This window comes from Monomorium pharaonis, chromosome 4 (genome assembly GCF_013373865.1).
Source record: "Monomorium pharaonis isolate MP-MQ-018 chromosome 4, ASM1337386v2, whole genome shotgun sequence".
Classification (NCBI taxonomy): domain Eukaryota; kingdom Metazoa; phylum Arthropoda; class Insecta; order Hymenoptera; family Formicidae; genus Monomorium; species Monomorium pharaonis.
In genome coordinates, this window is record NC_050470.1 from 11,784,519 (window position 1) to 11,804,539 (window position 20,021).

At 38.9% G+C, this 20,021-nt stretch overlaps 1 protein-coding gene across 6 annotated transcripts in view; it reads left to right on the forward strand.

Annotated features, from left to right (window-relative positions):
- The window catches only part of LOC105831939 (E3 ubiquitin-protein ligase RNF220), a 201,940-nt gene that overhangs the window by 26,859 nt on the left and 155,060 nt on the right, over positions 1 to 20,021 (forward strand). For 5 of the 6 annotated variants that reach the window (XM_036285609.1, XM_036285605.1, XM_036285604.1 and 2 more), the window contains one exon: positions 18,234 to 18,371. The exons of the other annotated variant lie outside the window; for it this stretch is intronic. In XM_036285609.1, the coding sequence (XP_036141502.1) occupies positions 18,234 to 18,371 (138 nt within the window). The remainder of the gene's footprint in view (positions 1 to 18,233; positions 18,372 to 20,021) is intronic. 6 annotated transcript variants of the gene reach the window in all.

The following is a 20,021-nucleotide window of genomic DNA, read 5'->3' on the forward strand; positions in this document are numbered from 1 at the left end:
AATTCTGGTAAACTTAGAAACATTTAAACGTTAAAGTCGAACATTCATATTATTCAACAAGATTCAGAATCTAAGTTTATTTTAAACTAAAATTTTTATATTCGAATAATTATTTTACACGAACTACGCGTGTTATCTCCCGACCGTATTGCTGCTTCAGATGGATTTTTACATGAGCAAAAATTACTCGAGACTTAACTCGATGTTGAAAGGGTATAGGGAGGAAAGAGGGACGTCCTGTCCGCCGATCGTTCACAAAAGAATATGAGAAAAGGAAGAAGCGGCTTACGCGCGCAAGGCTAGGAACTTAAGCCTACCGGAGTAAGACGTTCCACCTTTAGCCCTTTACTCATGGCGCCTTCGTGGATATTTACAACGTTGTCGTTGCCCGGGTCCACGTCGAGCGGAAGCCGAGGAGTGAGAAATGGTTGCGCCGACAATTAACTGAAATCACAGCGGGCCAAGGCGGTTTGTCACTGTCTGCGCCCTCGAACTACCGTGCCTCGCCGTTGCCGTTAGCACCACTAATGCCATACGTTAAGCATCGTCAACTTATATCGAGAAACATACTGCCATACTCCTATTTTTTTCACTTTTCATAAGTTTTTAATAGGATAAACGTTCCAGTAATCGAACGGATGTAACAACGTAGACTCAAGATTGTTAGTTTTGTAACGATTCATAATTTAAAATAATCTAATTATATAATTATAACTAAAATATGAAATATAAAACGCTATTATTAACACACCAAGGTATGAAAAATTTTTTAATTATTTTGAAAATACTTAGTAAAAACTCGTAAGCATACTTATAACAAGTACTTGTAAAGTATTTAAATAAACTTGCATCCGGATATTTTAAAATAATTGTCTTTGTCGTATTGTGTTTTGCATATATTTTAAAACGTATATAAAAATATCTTACTAAACGCATAATTTTTCTTAAAAAATTATAAGAGAGATCATTAAAATATAAACTCTCTAATCTAGCTGTGTAACAAATATGTTTCTTACTATTAATTTTATAATATTTAAAGTAATTTATCTTATAAATATATTTTTAAATATATTTATATAGATTGCAATTCAATTTTAAAAGTATATAAAACATACATTAATAATATTATATATTCTTTCTCTCTCTCTCGCTGGAACATTTACTTTAATGCGTATGATACTAATTTACTAATTTAATGTGTTTTGTCACGATTTTACGAGAAATATTATAGCGCAAATGTTATACTGTGTTACGATTAACAGGAGAGCTTATCATACAATAAAATTGCAAAATTTTTTATGAAAATACGGCGAAGATAATAAGAGTGATAAGAGAGGAAAACGGTATCTCTCATACCCTTCGGACGCGAGTGACGTTTCTCTTTGACATAAGCGTAGCTGTGGGAACACGATTAAGTAATTAAGGGATTTTTAATCTTGTCCCGGACTCACCCTTCGTTTTGGCACCGGTCACGAGTCGGCGAAAGAATAAATAAACTCGAAGCCGTAGCCGTTCACAGGAATTAAATCGCTGATGAAGAACCCGTGCCCGTTTTTTCCCGCCCTTCTCTGGATTCACCTAAATCGATAAATTATCCGTGATGTGAGTCTGTGAGCCTTGAATCTTGTTTCCCTGTCTTTTTTTTATTCGCGATTCTCATTTGATGATTGCCAAAGAGACCTACACTTTTCTCTGTAATTTATTTATTTGGTGATTTTCGTATTTTGACTGACTTGCAAATGTTAAACTTGTCTTGAAGATAGAGTTTTATTGAAATGTGAAAATAAAATTGCACATCACACATGAACTGCGGTTTTTCTTCAGTTTCATTTGTCTCAATATAAAGTCTTAATATATGTATTTACACTATACATGTTATAGCAAAAGAATAAATAAAATTACATTGCAAAGGCAAAGTCCGAGCAATATATTGGCGATATATTTATTTCTCGCAAATAAATACATCCAATTCTTTTTCTAATCGTGGATTAGTATAACGACCGATGATTCCAAGCAAAGTCTCTGCGAAGAACTTGTCGGTTAAACGCGAGGGTGACTTCAGCAAAGAAGAGCGAGCAAAACAGAGTGGAGTCGCGGCAAAGGGAGGGTGGGGAGAATCGAGAAGAAGAGCGTGTTTGGTTACAAGTAACGAGACATTTATCCTCGCCCCTTTAGCATTGCTCTGCTCTCAATCGCCCACGTGTACGCATCGAGCCGTGTACGTTGCTGCGGTGCAGCTATAAAACGGTTTAACGATCTTCTGCTTTGTCTTTATTTTTTATTACGACTTTAGTAAATGCTTAATAATTCTTAATAATTCACTCGAGACATATGAATGTCTCTCAGTAAAGTTAAGTTTTGAATTTTTTTTTCTTTTTTTTCGATGAAAGTAATAAGTATAGAAGATTTCAAAGCTTCTTCTTGTCTCTTCAATGTGAAAAGTGACAATTATAAAATACTAGCACGGATAATTTATAATCACAAATTAATTTATTAGTCAACAAACCAAAAAAGCGTCGGTTTTATTAGGGTACTGTTTATTTAACTTTTTTGGACAATCTGTAGTTAGATTGTGTACAAGTTGACCAGTTTTTAACGAGAAGGCAGAATGGAATAGAGAAAAGGTCGATGCCTCACGTGCCTTCGTTGGGCTCTGCTCCGAAATCGCTCTCGATTTCGTCGTTTTCTAGCATTTGACAATTATTCGGTAATTTATCAAAGCGTCCACGCACAATGGCCCGATACGAGAGCAATCGTGAACGGTTCTACCTTTGTCCTCGCACCCCATACACAGTGTCTGCGAAATACTCATCCGCGATGCTTAAATTTTTTTCCTCGATAAATACCGCGTAACACATTCTAAATCTTAACAATAAGAATATATTAATAAACATTGTTTTTCACGACAAAAACAGTTGTCTCTATTTTCCGTTTTATAATTATGGTAATTATATATCAAAATTTTATTGCAAATTTTAATCTCTCATCATTATGTAGAAGTTAAATTATTCCGTAATAATAATAATAATAATACCTATCTTTTATTTTACATCTTTATAAGATTTTGTACAAAAGATTAAAAAAATACATTAATAATTTATTTTTTAAGAGAATAATACTAAATGCGAGGAATAAATGTATAATATTTTCATTATGACCGATATATTGAATTTAAATCGAGCTCATTTGTAAATTCAAGAATTATTATAATTCGAATCGAATACCCTTTTCTGCATATCAAGAACACAAGTCGCATTAGTCTCTCTTGCAGCCTCTACCAGCATGAAGAGGCGGCCGTTGCTACTTTGTTCGACGATTCGGAAATCGTGATTTGCGCTAATCGTTTGTACCCGCTTTTAATTATAATTAAATACGTTAGCACTGGGGACTTGGAAGAACGAGCTCGACGGTGAGGTTGTCTCCAATTAGCGGCATACGTCGGTAATATAAAGCACCAAACGTCGCCGATCGACACCGTATTCCATCTCTGATTATCAGCCCGGTGGCAGCAGGCTTCGATCGGTGATCTCTGCGCGTTTAATACCCCTGGCGGGCCACTTAGCAGCCGGCAGTCCGGTTACTTTGTAGCAGTCGAATCGGCGGCTACAAAACCGGCGACTAACGATCTCTCGTCGCTCGGTTTAGCGAGTAAACTATCGCGGAAACGGCCGGCGGGCACTGCGGCGGCGGCCGTTAAAAACCGGCGGAGTTGATAATTCGATTTAAATATAAGCGCGCGGGCAGCCGGTGGTTTTTAATTTTTCCCGCCGGTTCTGCCGGACTGCGCAGGATGATTTTTTTTTTACGACCGCGCTCGCAGCGCGGAACTGCGATTTCATTTAATTCACTCGTTTGGGATCCGGACTCTATACCGAGTCATTAGTGCGTGAGTTAACGTCAGCGTTTACAGTTTGGCACAACGCAGCAACACGCACCGCCGTTTGGCCCGTTTCGCATTTTTATACGCTACGCTTGACTTCGCGTGATATATAATTCGCGTGAATGCGTTTGATGTAGCTCGATAGAGTGCAGCCATTTGCCCTCTGAGAATAAGTGTAAAATCATATGTCATATAAAAAGGATTTTGCACCGTAACAATTATTCAAAAGTACTTTGATTTTCTGTTTCTCCTAAAAACTGTTTTAAAACATTTTTGTTGTATATACTAATTGGAGTTGCTGATTCCATCTAGAACATGTTTTAGGGACATTTTTAACGTAGTATAACAAACAGAAAGGTTATGGCATTTAAAGAATTTTACTATAAATTTAATAAAATTTTTCTAAAAATTTAAATGTAGTACGGACAGAAAAATTTTTGTTATTAGGTGTAAAATATGGATGAAATTCTTGTAAAACCGAGTCCTTTCTTGGTAAAAAAAGCTAAAGAAATAAATATGTGTTAAAAGCATAATTCTTTAAAGTCTACGTTGTTCCATAGCTATCATGGTTTTGAAGGTAAATTCTCTTTCCACAAATCAACTTGTAATCGATGCATCGAGAATTTTCCGCAAATGCAAAGGAGATGGGAGCCGACTGTGTTGTTAAGCCTGATTGTACGTCCGTACATCTCGTTCGTAAACGTGATTGCGTACGCGGCGTATAATTCGTCGACACATAACGAGCACGCTTGCTCTGCCGCGGCGCTTTTTTTTTTTTTTCGTGTCGAATTACCGGGACACCCGGTACACCTGGTATCCGTGGTATGGAACGTGACTGCCGACATCGAAGCGAACAAGCGCGATCCCGCGTTCGGAGCGGCGGAACAAAACTATCTCATTGTGTGTTAATACACCGTAGCGCCCGGACTCGTGCGGCCCGCAACTGCACGATACCGCTGTCTTAAGTTGTGCTCACATTGCGATCCACAACTCGATCGCGAAGATCCATTCCGGTATACGGAGGATAATAGTAATCGTTTTCGTTCCCACGATTGCTGTGAAAACTCAGAGAGCATTTCTCTGAAGAAGAATTCTAATTTCAAACGTTCTAAAAATATAATACGTATGTGTGTGTGTGTGTGTGCGTGTGTGCGTGTGTGTGTGTGTGAGAGAGAGAGAGAGAGAGAGAGAGAGAACAGTGGAACATTGTGAAATAACTCCTAACTCCATATTATACTATTGTTACTTAAATAATTTATTCTTTTTTTAATAGGTTTATCTTGTTTTCTTTGAGGTTACGAAATTTTTCTCAACGAGACCAAAAGTATCGGGAAACCACACGTCTTGAGAACTTCCTCGGTCGTTGTAAACGCGGCTTTACACTTGCAATGTTGCACCGTTAAGGCGTGCGTGCCGAAAGAGTTCGGCACCCTCGAACGTTCGTTTGCGTAAAGGGTGCGTAGAGATGCAAATGCTAAACCACCTGAGCATTCGCTCTCAACGTTTTACGCCTTTTATTCTCAACCAAGAGTTTCTTTTCTCTCGTTCCCTCGATCATCCTCGAAGGCCCCACCAAGTTTTCTCCACGCAAACGCTCGAGATCGGTCTCACAGACACTGAATTTTCTTTGAACGATTTGTGAAAACTTTAAGTTTACTTAAATCAAAGACTTGTCAAAAGGAGAGAAAGAGAGAGTCGATTGGTTATATTTGTATTAATATATTTTGTATCTTTCTCTCTCTCTCACACTTAAGCACTGTAACTGACAATCTTAACAATAACAAACACTATTTGTATTTATTTAATGTATTTGTATATAAATTATGTATTATTGTATAGCTATGTATTATTACTTTTCGTTATTCTGTAAATTTTATGGACATATATTTTTGCTTTTGTTAGGCGAAAGATTTTTTTGCAAATGTCGATTAAAATCTTAACAAATTTTAATCGACTCTGATTCCAGCGATACCATCATATTTCTCATTGATACTGCGTTTTCGCTTTGCGCAACGAGCTTTTCAATCGTATTTGCATCTTCTTAAGGACCGCACGAGTCGCGTATCTCTTAAAATATTCAGGACTCGCGGAGCCCATATGGACGACGGTAGACGACGTGGTCGGGGGAAATGGCAGATTCGATAACACGGGCGCGATTACACGTTGCTCCGACTCGAAGCCGCGAGTTTGCGAGGGAAGCTAGCGAGGCGGCATCCCTTGTATTCTAAATTACGCGAAAATTCGAGGACCAATTTTCAGCAGCTTAGAGGGTCCTCTCTCTCTCTCTCTCTCTCTTTCTCACTCCCTCCCTCTCCCTCTTCTCTCGCGGGTTTCGTCGGCGGTTAGTAGGTATGGGCGGGCCACATATTGGATCATATCGTATCTTCTCGCACCCCATGAATAATGCATCTCAAAGGTCGTCCCCTCCTCTGACCCCTCTACTTCTTTGCCACGATACTCGATCTCACCCCCTCCCTCCTCTCCGTTTCTCTCTTTCTCTCTCTCTCTCTCTCTCTTTCCTCTCCTTTCCTCTCTCTTCTTTCCGTCTCGCCTTCTCGCCCGCTTCCTCTCGCGAGAGCCCAAGCCGAGTCGCGTTCCGAAATCTCTTCGTAATTAAAGCTGCCATATATTTTACTTTAATCGAGAAGATCGGCCGGCTACCATTGGCCGTGACGATTTATCACGACCGGACTCGTTCGTCCGCCTCTCTTCTTTTCGCTTCTTCACCTCCGCAGAAGATTATAATGCCGAGGATGTATGCACCGACGTGGCGTAATTGCGAGACGTTCTCACGACTTTCCGCCTCCTGAATCACAGATGTAAACGACGATCGAAACATATTAGTCATTTCAAAAATATCTGTGTTAATAATAATCATGAGAAAGATAAATTTCTTAATTATTACGTACGATACTTAATTATTGATCTTTTTGTATTTTGTTTTTATTAAAAAAATGAAAAGAAAAAACTAAACACGCAAAATACGAAATATTAAGTGTATTGCATCGTGACCGATTCGCACGAGCAGCCAAGTTGGAAGGCGAAGCTGTTGGCTCGTCTTTCTTCTCTGTTTTGCGCGCGAATCGCTCTCATCCCGCGAAGGCGGAGAGATCCGGTAGCCCTTGAAGCAACAGAAGCAGCCAGTAGTCCCGGTGTCACAGACTGCGAGATAAATCTTGGATTACCACGCGCGCTCCCCTATCTTTCTCCTGGCCTTGCTCCTTGAGTGGTAGCACCTCGGCATCCCGATTCTTCTCCGTCTACGACACTCTCACCTCTTCTCCCTCCCCTCCCTCTCCTCCCTCTGCTTTGTCTCCTCGTCCTCGCACCCTGTCTGCCCGCTGGCACGGGCTTAGCACCGTTTTACACTCGGGCGAGAAGGACTCGCGGACTCGTGTACTCCTGAATTTACAACCTCGAGGATGCTGTTAGATCGCACGCGAGAGCTCCGTATTAATGAACGATTAGAGACATAAATCTGACTTTAACTCTCATCCCATTTTTGTCACGCGCAAGCCTTGCCGTTCTTATTGTTCGTAGATCCTTAACACAGTAGATTGCGCTGACGAATATACCGAAACTATTTCCGTCGCTTGCATGGATACACATTCATTCAAAATACGTTGTATTTGAACAATAGCAAGTGAAATTAGGATTGATGAAAATGTCAAACGTAAAAAAAGGAGAGAACTATTATCGGTCACGGCAGATCTTGGTTACTAATAATAATTTTTATGCGAATCTTTACGATACGAAACAATTTTTTATTTCTCGCAAATTAGATAAATTTCGAGACTTTTGCGATAGTCGCAACTATAAAGTTTAAACTTATTCGAAACAATATGTAACGATAGAATTAAACTCTTTGATTCAAAAATTATTACGTACGATAGTACGGACCATGAGAAGAAATTTCAGAGAATTGTATCATAAACAGTGTATAATACTATAGCAATTTGATAAATAACATAGTAAAAATTTTCATAATTTCTTTGTCTGTTCGCTCTTAATACTGTGTTTACCACAGTAATTTTTACTATAAGACTTTCTCCGTGTTATTATTTTTATTGTATATTGTTATTGGAAAACTACTTCTCTTTTTGCGAATTGATCTTCATCAAGTGCAAGAGCGTGTGCAAAGGCGAAAAACTGGCGTTAAGAGGAAGGAAAACGAGAGCAACGAGAAACGAGGAACCCTCCTCGTCTTCTCGGTGATCCGCGAGACGCCACGGGAGTCGGAGTAGCTCGAGCGAACCCTCTTAAATTAATTACAGGGAAAAGATCCGCGAGCATCCCTCGGCAGTCAGCCGCCCTTATCCAAGAGGGCAAAGGATACGCGCGCGCGCGCACGCTCAGCCAAGTGTCTAACGGATGGAAATCCTCGCTAAAGAAGCGGAATGCTCTCGTCGAAAAAAAATTCCTCCTTATACGCTTCAGACGCCGAGATTTTAAGTAGTCTCTTCTGTATTTTTCTCCCCTTCCTCTTTCTTCCTCATCTTCTCTGTCCCCTGTCCTAGCGTGTCCTAGCCTCGCTCTTCTATCCCTCTTAGGTATCCCCCCGTGGATTCTTCAGTTTAGCTTTCCTTCAAATTGGTCGGTAAATTTACTCGATGTGTACGCCTCTTTTGCGTGCCTTGGGACAAATTAAAGATAGCTCGATAAGAAGCAGAGGACCTCTCGTTTCGCCAATTTGCGCGATTTTTGTCACATCTTTAAAAGATTGCGCTTAAAGAACCAATCTATTTCAATATTACAGCGTTTTACAATTTGTGTATAATTGAGAGAGTATGTAACCGGTTGAAATTGTAAGCGGTTCGGATGTTGAGAAGGTTAGGCAATGTTTAGGACGCGAAAACATTCGGAAGTGTTTACATATGTTTGCACCGTTATATCGTTTACACCAAATCGAGGGAAAAGTGTAAATGTATTATTACCACACGGATCTCTAAATAGTTGCGAAGTTTCCGGGGCCGATTCGCTGGAAATGCTGCTTGTAACCCGGCTTTATCGCGGATCTTGTACAGAACGGTGGAGAACAAGCTCTACCGGCTAATGCCGGTGTAATCCCATAAGCGGCATAAGTCCCGATGACTGGTCGGAATAATTCCGATAGGTCGTCTCACCCTCTTCGTCGCGTTCGAGTCTCTCATTCCTTTCTGTCCCGTGGAGTTTTGCCACATCCCGATCATCGAGCTTACAGTTCGCCGTGAAATAAAATAATCGTAATAATTACGGTTAATCTTTCGTTTGATCACAAAGATTTTTTATTATCAATTTAAAAGGTTTTTAGATATTTTGCAGCGTATTAACATTGTGAATGTATAAAATGTTATTTAGAAAACTTTGAGAATTAAATCTCAAGCGTTACATTTTAAATATTGGTTATTACAAACACTACGATGTGAAATATCAAAGAGATATACACATGTTGAATAGTTGTCATTAGAATAAATTAATTTTTTTAAATAACATTTAAATACCCTCAACGGATATTACGGATTTGTTGCATTTCTTTTTCTTATTATAGTAGATGCAATGAGAGATACAGCAGTCCATGTACACTATAAAAATATTGACATTGAGAGAAAATTGAGATTATTATATGTATACATAAAAAAATAACTTACACTTTTTAATAACAACCAAAATATCGATAGCAGAATTTTGACGTGATGCAGAGAGATAAGCTGTGTGCATTCTTAATACGGCTTCTCTTCTCCAATTACTCGATCTCATCGTTCGTAGATTTAATCTCACGATACTACATACTACATACGCGCGCGTTATCGTTGTTTGCTTTTTCCTCACTCGCGCCTGTTTTCTTTTTAAAACCGAAATTCCAAAGCAATTGTCTTTATTGCGAGATATTGCTTTTGACTATTTATCGTACAATTTTGCAATATGCGCGGACGCACACTGAATATTAAATTTTCGTATTGCTTTTTATCGACTTGTCCGCTCTCCTACTGTTCAATATTGAGAGATACAGAATTAAACAATTTGCTTTTATATGTGTTATATATTTTGTACAATAATACTCATAAAATTCCGTCCATATAACAGCGGGAATTATTATAATTCTTTCTAAAGCACAAAATATTTTAGTATCTTAAAAGTATTAAATATGACGATTGAATAAAACAGAATCAAGTGTTTATATAATTGCTACGCGTGAAAAATCTGTTTCTTCCTTGTAAACAAATTTTTAATTTTTTATGGATATAGAAACAAAATCACATTCGGCAATTCCTAATATATTTCGCATTACGAATATACAGTTCAGTTGCTAATGGAATATAATTAAAACTAAAGGCAACGTCAGGGCTTGTCAACGACAACGTAAATCGTAATACGATCACGAGATCGCGCGAAGCACGGGTGCTATTAGCCGTCAGCCGAGGAGAAGCCGCAAGATCACCGGGAATCTTGAAGAACTCGCGGGGAGCCAAGGACAGATCGTAAAACAACCGACGCGGTGTTGGCGCGACAAGAGCAGAAAAGCAGAAAATACAAGCGAAGCGTGGAACACAGGCGAGCTGTGTCCTCCTTTGCATTAAACGCGCATTCCGCGCCTAACGATTAAGACCTAAGAGAAAACCGCTGTCCCCGGCGCGCACGAAGACACGAATGAATGTCCTTATTGTCTCTCTCTCTCTCTCTCACCGTGAGAACTCCGGACACGCGCAAATCTGTTGTAATTAAATAAACGATACGTCTCGCGTGAATCGCGATTCTTATCCCCGCGAACCATCGCTCGCCTTTACACCCGTTTCCGCAGACCGCAGACGCATTACGCACGCGCGATAAGAAGTGGTTTTTCAAAATCGATACTTGACTCTCGCAATCGTTCCGGCTAATAATTTTGAAAATTATCTTGGAATCTTACCAATTTTGATGTTGACGTTCCGGAACGTCGAAACATTTCAAGACCTTAGAGTCCTCGTACACCACGAGACGTTGGTACAGACTTCAGGTTTAGGAAACTTGAGGTCTCTACTTGCGCGAGGACTGACCTGTTTTTATGCACCGCGCCGCAAAATTTGCACGTCGAGTGTCTCGTTCGGGTTCTAAGATGATGCTGAGATAGCGAGAGGGAAGCCCCGCGTGTCGCGCAAGCCGGATGTTAAACCGCACTTTACTCAATGGGGTGTACATAGGTCGGGGAGCGTAATAACAGGCGAAAGCATTATATAGGTGACGCTATACGGTGGAGGACGTGAACGACGATGACGACGACGACGACGACGGGGGTATACCCTGTTACCTACTCTGTATGAAATATCAACCACCGTGAAACTTGAACGCCCTGAGAAACTTCGGACGTCCTCTCCGGCCCTCGCTCGATTGACGATCCGGCCCCGAACGTGCGGGAGGACGAAAAATCCCGGGAATCTTCGCGCTCCGAAGAGGAGCGCATAAAGCTCGCTGACCAGACGTGGCGAGCGAGAAGGGCAGGCCGACATCGCGGTAAACTATGCGCTACTACATCAGGACCCGGCCGCGGGTGTCCGTTGCTTTACGGAGAAAGTTGTAAAATTAATAAAGACTATACCGAGGGATAAGTTTCCCCCCCACGGGGAATTGACCCCGTGGTTGCACGTCTCGAAGATGTAGGGGGATAAGGGCAACGTTTGCTTATAAAACTGCATTCCCGCAACATTTATAATTTCCGCCGGAAATTTGCGTTAAATTAACGAAATCCGATCTATATTAATCCGCGAATGAAAAATTAATATTTTCACAATAAATTTATATCATCATTTTTCGCTATCAAAAATAGAATCTAACATTGAGGATATTACATTATCAATGTTTTATGCAATGTACGTTGTGTCTCGCGTTATTTTCAACCGTATAAATATTCTCTAAGCGAGGATAGAATGATAAAATCGCCAATTCACAGCCGTCTGATGGCGATTTTATCCATTTCATATCCTCTCTTAGAATATATATTATATTTCATTACACGACACAACAAATTTATTTATATTATCCGTGACGCCCACAGATCGAGTTATTTAGAAAATCGTCATCCTGTTGATTATTAAACTAATATCGAATTGAACGATTCGAGACTCACCACTATTTATGTTCCCGTTTCAATCGGTGGACTTCCGCTGTGGGATAATACGGTTAACCGCGTTAGCCATTAGTCTTTCCACAATCGATACACGCCGGCTGCTACGTTGGAAATCGATGTCGATTATCGCGTAGCGTGGCTCCCTGCCACCTCCATCTCTCCGTCTTTCCGTTTTCTCCCCCTTGTCTCTTTGTCTTTTAAGTGCAAATTTTATTTTCATAGTATGTACATACAATGGCATACATATGATTTATTTATGTCGCATTATTTGTTAACATAATTAGTTAACACCACAAAAAAGAGATTTATAATTACTATTTGCATTAATTTTCTTAAAAAACATTCTGTTAATATTAATATTAAATAATATTATTAAAAGTTAAATTTAATAAATTAATTTTATGCAAAATTCTAGATTAAATCTTTTTTATCACATATTTAAAAATTGAAGAGTCATATTTTTTGTTGATTCTTCGTGTTTGAAAGCCAAATTAATATTGTCCATATATATAATTTTCGGTATATATATATAAAATACAGGTTAATTAGTAAGATTTAACAAGTTGTACAAGATCTTACATGATTTTCTGGAATTACATCGTCGCATATTCCCAAGGATTAGCCTTAATAATCATGACTACTTTGGAGGAGCTCTACTTGTTCTCTTCTTTTTTGTGCTCTCTTCAGTTCTCCCAACTCGTCTCGCGTCTCGTGCGTCGTATCGTCAGTTTGACATCGTTGTCTAACAGGATCTCACGCCGAGTACTGAGCCGGTTAACTCGCTGCAACCCAATCCACTCTCTCCCGTTTCAATCTTGAGTCTTCTCTCGCTCTTCTTACCCTTCTCATTTTCCTCTTTTTTTTCCGCAACCAACTTGCTAGAGACAGCCGCGTCCTTTTATGCATCTTGAGATGAGTTTTTATTACGTGCGTGTAAAGCCTGATCTTGATGGTGCAAAGATAAATGGTAGCATATTTTGCCCCGAATAATTGTTGAAATAAACGAAGACGTTACATCGATTCTTCTCTATTAATTCGTTTTACAAATAAATATTTTTGCCGCGGAAGCACACACGGTTCACGTGTCTCTTTCTTCATCCAGAATATATCGTCGTGAAAAATACAGCGTGTAAATTTGCTTTCGTCATTCGCTTCGTGTCGCGTTGAAGGAAATGGATACGCGCGCACTCGTCTCGCAGCGCGCAAACACGCGGGGAGGGGCTGCCTGTCGTCGGACCCCGCGCTCGATCCCCGCCGATGAATTATTCAGGGTGCCTTGATCCGGTCGGCCGACCGACCGACAGACGGATTCCGGTTCGCTCGATCGCCGTGGTGCTCCGCGATTTTTTTCCCGGTCCTCCATCAGCCGCTCTCTCTCTCCCTTCTTACGAACGGTCAGATTAAGATCGCAGGGATCGGCTGTCAGCTGCGACGATGTCGATTCGTTGGTGATCGCATGGCTCCCGGGCGCCTCGTCTTGTGTGCCATGTACGGCAGTTGTCGTTGCATCTTCTCGCTTCTTCGTTCATGCGCGGTTCCATCGTCCTCGATCGATGTCGATCCACCAGGTAGACAGGCAGAGAGACACTTCGAGTCAGGGTTCGGGGGCGAGCTTGACCGCGATGCGTTAACCATGTTCAGTTGCGCTGCCACACGAATGTTGCAGACGTTACATGCGCACTGAATACGCTTTCCAGATCACTTCAGAAATTTATAGATTCCTTCATGTGGAAAGAATAGTTTTGTTGAAGCATGTACACAATAATTTTGTTAGACTATCCAACTAATTATATGTGATGCTCAAGCTGATTATTAGAATGTCAAAACCTTTTGGCTGCCTAAGTATGATGGATAATGCTGCCAAAAAGTTTTGATACTCATAACTATATATTTTAATGAATTAACAAAATTATTTTTAGATCTGTATCATATATTTGTATTGTTAGCTACTTTAGCAAAATCGTTCTTTCCACGTGAGTTACAAAACTACGACATCCCGAATTTAAACAGTTTCTGTCGTCATTTTACGGTATTATTTATTCTAACATGTAATATAAAGAGCAAGAATTTACTTTTATTTTATGATTGCATATTTATTAATTACTCGTTTTTCGAAGTTTGTCAGTAATACTTGTGCTACTACTCTTGAGAAGGTTCTACATTTCTTTACTTTGCAAGGAAGGATGCCCAAAAAGATCTCCAAGCGGGTGAAACTCCTAAAGTATTCTTTTGAGCCTTGAAGTTGTATTACATAAACGGTTATTGTCAAAATAACCATTTATGTATATAGTAAGAACGTTTTTTTATTATATTTAGGCAATACGCGTGTCATTATCAACGTGAAAATTAACTAGAATCGTTAAATGATTCGATTATTACGCAATAATCGCTCAGCGCTCTTGCGGTTACTGAAATCTTGGCTTGGTGAAACCTGACGTATCCTAGAAATCAGGTTACAATAGTGTATACGTAGCATCAGATTGTCCTCTATTCAGTTTTGGATTGGCAATAAATTGGATACCCGTAAAAAATCAGTAAAAAAGAAAGTAAAAAAATTAAAGTAACTCTACCACGATCATATGCCATCTAAAATCGGCCACTTTACTTTTCTCCAAAACCATACAATTTTTATCTGAAAGGTTTTCCACAAAAATTCGTTATTTACAAAATATTAGAAGTATTAAAATGGATATCCTGTATATTTTCTTTTGAAAAAGAGGTTAGAGGCCCATAAAATTAACTTGCAGATTGGGAACTATTATTTGGCATATTTGGTTTGATCGTTGTCAACCGAATCACATTCTCACATTATATTTTGGAGGCATTCTCTTCTGTACATAATATTATTTTAATAAGTAAAATGGATGAAAAAATCGTCCGATCTTGCAACGAGTGTTCAAAACGTTCGTTGAGTCGTAAGCGAGAACGTTAATGGCGCGTTGTACGCGACGGGTGATGCTGATTCCCGATTATCTTCAAGATGACGATTTTCACGCTTGTAATTGGCGAGACGAACCTTTCGGCTGTCAAGCCGAGCATGCACAGTAGTCCCGTGTGAAGATTAACGTTAACAAAGTCCGCGGCTTTCATTGCCGACTTGACTCGCGCGGCTTAAACGAGCCGATTTGTCGCGCCATACACCTGACTTCGTATACAGGGTGTCCGTAAAGCTTCTAATATTTTTCCGTATTTTTTTTAAACGTTCATTATCAACTGCCATAATTGTTATTATTATTATATTATCAAATTTCTGTTATAATATTTTTCTGAAGGGATTATTAACAAGACATTATTAGTATTATTGCGTTAACATCTTTTTAGTATTAGAAAATATGGTAATATAATGAAAATGTTATTTTTCCATAAATTAAATTAAGAATTTAATTAATCATATTGTTAGTGATATTTATTTTTTTAAGACATTATTTCTTTATAATTTTTTCTACACTGAAAAAAGTACTTGATATATTGTATAATTAAAATAATTATAGTTCTAAGCTTTATTTTTATAGTTGCTATAATATTAATAACAATATCCAGTTTGTTGAATTGATAAAAGACACGTCGAATGATTGTAAATATCATGATTTAAATACGGTTAGCACCGAAAATGATTATAAATTATAGTAACTTTTGATGCCAACTTGATAGCCATATTATTATTTTGACATTTTATTACACCAAAAACCTTTGCCCTCAATGTAGTACAATGTACTTAATGATTTGACTCATCGACTGCAATTGCAAATATGGTAGTTCATAAATTTTCACCATTTTCCAATCACTCGTTCGCAAGACTTCCATTATGAACTCGTCGAAATTACATGATTTTCGAAAGCGACGTAAACACGACGGATAATACTCGATCATGCTGCACCGTGCTCGACATGCGTGGAAGTTTTTCGCCCGTCAATGCGGATCATCGAACGCGATCATTTCGCGAACGCGCAACCGAATGACGATCGATCGGCGTGGAATGACGCGCGTCACCTTTTTCGAGGTGCTCGTTGGTCCGTCATCGTTCGTGACGTAGAAACCCGCAGCTGCTCGTCGCCGTTCGTTTATTTGACGAGCTCGACTGAACGCGGGGGATTAATGCTTCGGCATTAACCCTCTCGATATATCGAACAGTTTGACTCATGCACGTATATATCGCATAATGTCAAAAGTTAATTTATTTTCATAAAGGGATTTAGTTAGGAAAGATTTGATACATACAAATATTGTCAACTTTTAAAGAGTTATTAACTGAAAAGTATAATCTTTTCGATTTCTTATCACAAAGTAATGCTTTCAACGATAGTTTTGGCATATTTGGTGCAAAATTTACTTTAAGACAAATGCGAGGAAAGGACATATATGTTTGCCTTAATTTTTTTTTACTGTCCAATAAAGTGGTAATCGTTCGTGTCTATGTGGACACCCGTTACATATCTGTGTCCGTGGACATGCAAAGGTTGGCAGCTTCCCCTCACGCGCGCGTCTTTTGAGGTTCTTTTCGCCGCCTAATTGTATCGGGTGTCTTAATCAGCGTGTAAGCTACTAAGGCCAGAAAGTCAAAAGTGAACGAGAAAGAGAGGAGGAGGGAAGGGGTGGGGGCCACCTCCGCACGGTGAGCCACCGTTCTGCATCTCAAAGGCGCAATTTAAAAAGTATGTTAAGTCGTCGCCATTATGCTCGATGTACTTATCCGCTCTGGGATCCCGTCAGACATGAATTTAGATTATGGCCCGGGTATTGTGCGCCGCTTTCCCTTCTCCGTCTTGTAAGATTCGAATAGAACCTGGAAGCCATTCTCTCTCTCTCTCTCTCTCTCTCTCTCTCTCTCTCTCTCTTTTGCTCTTTTACATCTTATTCTCTCGTAAGATAAAGAAAAGTTTTTTCCTCAAGCCTACCGTAAACTGGAATAATGCTGAACGAATTTGTCAAGGTCTTTACTTGTTTGTTTCTTCTAAAGTAAATATTGTCTCGCTCGTTTACTATTAATTTCGTATAGAGGAAATTAGATGAACAGAATTTCCAACTAATCGTGTATTTAATTCAAATAAAAAATAACGCAGCAATCACAATTTAGCTTGGAATTTTTTTATACAAATCTTTTCTCTATTATTTATAATTTCTGATTAAAAAATGTCAACATTCAAGGTCGAGATAAATATGTGCATTTGAAATTAAGATTTGATGAAATTTTTATTATCCGATTCAAACGTCGACTCGCGTCCGGATATGAATTTCGATGGGCGCGGTGAAGGAGGGACAGGAATGTAGGCTCCTCGCACGAGGAGCTGAAGGGGGTTGTCGACGGTCGACGGTCCGGCACGTGCTGAATGTATACTAAAAAGCAATAAACTCCTTCGGGAACTTATCTCGTAATGACAACGCGTAATATCTATATGGGATCATAATAAAGCCACCGGGAGGCAAAACGCCGAGGGCCTTTGAGGGCATATTGGTGCTCCACCTTTTGATCCTGCTCGCTAATTCGCTACGTATATTTAGGGATCTACGAGAGTCGGACGAGTGCGACGCGTAATTGAATCGAGCGAGCGCCGGAAAGCTTTATGAACTTTTCGCGAATCTTAGCGACTGATAATTGAAAACTGTAAATTTCGAAAGCGTCTAGTTAAAAAAAAAAAAAAACATTTGATGCTAAATTATCATGAGTATCAATTAATTTATGAAAGTTGTATATATATTTATATTCTCCGGTTTGAAAAATGACTAATCACGTTTGCATGATATGATAACGTTTTCTGCTAAAGTCGTCAACGCAAAATGCAAAATAATTCTTACGTCAATTACGATTTTTTCAATTGTGTTTTTAAATTCTCCTTTTGTTTTCTCTAAATTTTTAATGACTCATTCTTTTTAACTTATTGCACGACTTTTTCTATGTGTACTTGTCTTTTGTTATTTATTTATTAATTACCATTAATATTACTAAGGTACAGTGAACATAAATTAATAACAATTTAATCGTACACTTTGATACCTTAAATTTCTGTTGGACAGGTTTAATGAAACCTCATTGAAAATTCTATTAATTGAAAATGATAAGATTCAAGCGAAGGACTTTTCGGGATTTTCAGGCTTCGGTGAAAGAATTCGATTTACGACCGCATCACTCAATCGCGGTGTCTACCAACTAGCCTGAAAGTGTCGTCGGGTACCTTCCGTTCGTGCATGATAAACTCTTGCTAATTGATGATGAATTTTGTGTCTGCTTACCTTGATGACGATGACTGATGATCACTGTTACATGGGTGATTCTAGTGGGGCCTGTGTTCGGGGGCCGATGCGGCGCGGAGGCGCTCGGTCTGGGGCTGGGGCTGTCGCCGGGCCCGGCCTACAGGTTCGCTCTGCCCCCGGGACTCGCTGCCAAGACCACCCGCTGCCTTGTATTCGACCAAGGTAGGCCTACCAGCCATCTTCATTCATTGCCGCGGCATACCTTTGACCCTTTCGTGTTTGCATCCGTTGCAGTGGATTCGTTTCTCGAGTTGTTTTCACCATATTATAGTCCTAAAATATGTATACGTCATATTAGTAAAACAACAGATTAAATCTGCTATGAAAATTGAGCGTGAGAACCGAAAGGGTTAATGGAAATTACTTCTTTTATATGAATGCAGTCGCGTAATTAAATTGCGCGTCTACCATGCGAAAATAGATACGCGAGATCTGTGTCATTTAGAAGCGTTACGTAGGCATAAATTGTGCGAGACTGTTCTATTTGTGTTTTAAACGCAAATGAGAAAGAACCCGCACGGCCGAATTTGTTCGCAGTGGAAACTTATTTTCGACTTATACCGGTGGTTAAATATTCCCGAACGAGGACGGACGAATGAAAGCATAATTAACGTGAAGAACGACCTGCTCGCGCTGATAATCAGATCCGAAATGCATAATTAATTTTCGTTAAATAGCGTCTAGTTGCATCGGTAATTTTCGGCGAATCGCGTAATGAAAAAATAATAATAACAGGTAATTTGATCGAAGCAATTTTGGTAAGAGTAATTTTAATTTAATTATATTGATTGCAATTTAGTTCGATTCATCACAATCATTAAAATTTATGAGGTTATTTCAACTGAATTATTTTGATTGAATTAACATTACTTTATTTGTAGTCACTATATAGGATGTCCTCAGTCACCATGTATTATTTTAATAGCGCGTATTCTGGATATTAATTAGAGAGAATAGGGAATTTAAAGATAAAAATGCCGAAATGTTTGTATTTTTATAATATAAGTGATAAAAATTGATAAACGATGTTACACATAATTTATACACTTATGTAGTAAATGCATATATAATATTATATATGTTTATTATTATAATATTATGTTTATTTCAAATTTTTTCACTTCTTTCGTGTAGAAGTTTAGAAAAAAGTAATGACGGTAAATTACAATACGTGAAACTAGACTGATATATGAATAGCGCAAATAAGGAAGAAAGAATAAACTTTATTCGGTGTCATTTCCACGTCGAGATCAAGTTAATGGGCGGCAATGCGTGTGTCGCGTTATCTCTTGAAACGCGAGCTGGCCGAATATCGAGAGAGAACGCGGTGTAAGATATTTTATCTCCTGCAACAAAACTATCGCTTCTAATACGTGCGATTAATTACTACGATTCGTATCGAGACGACTGGTATTCGGGAAAGCAGATATTAAGCGCGATTTTTTTGAAATTTAAAGTACACTGAAATATCGATAGCGATGAAAATTGTAGATTATCGTTTCAGTGTGAAACATTTGGAACGGTAATTATTTCTTTAGTGCTCGAATGCGAATATATCTTGTCATCCGCTTCGCGGATTAAAATGTAATTTGCTTATTCTGATTGAAAGCGCTAAGTAATTCGTGAAACGTCGAAACATCGTTATTCAGATAACACGCCGCAAAGCTGTGATATGTCGAGCGTTGATAATGTATTTGAAATATAAGAGATATAAACATTTGACGCATGTTTATTTTCAAGTGTCCATAAAAATTTCATTGAATCCGAATCCTCATTCGGAGGATTGTTTGACATGCGATGCTTGATTTGATC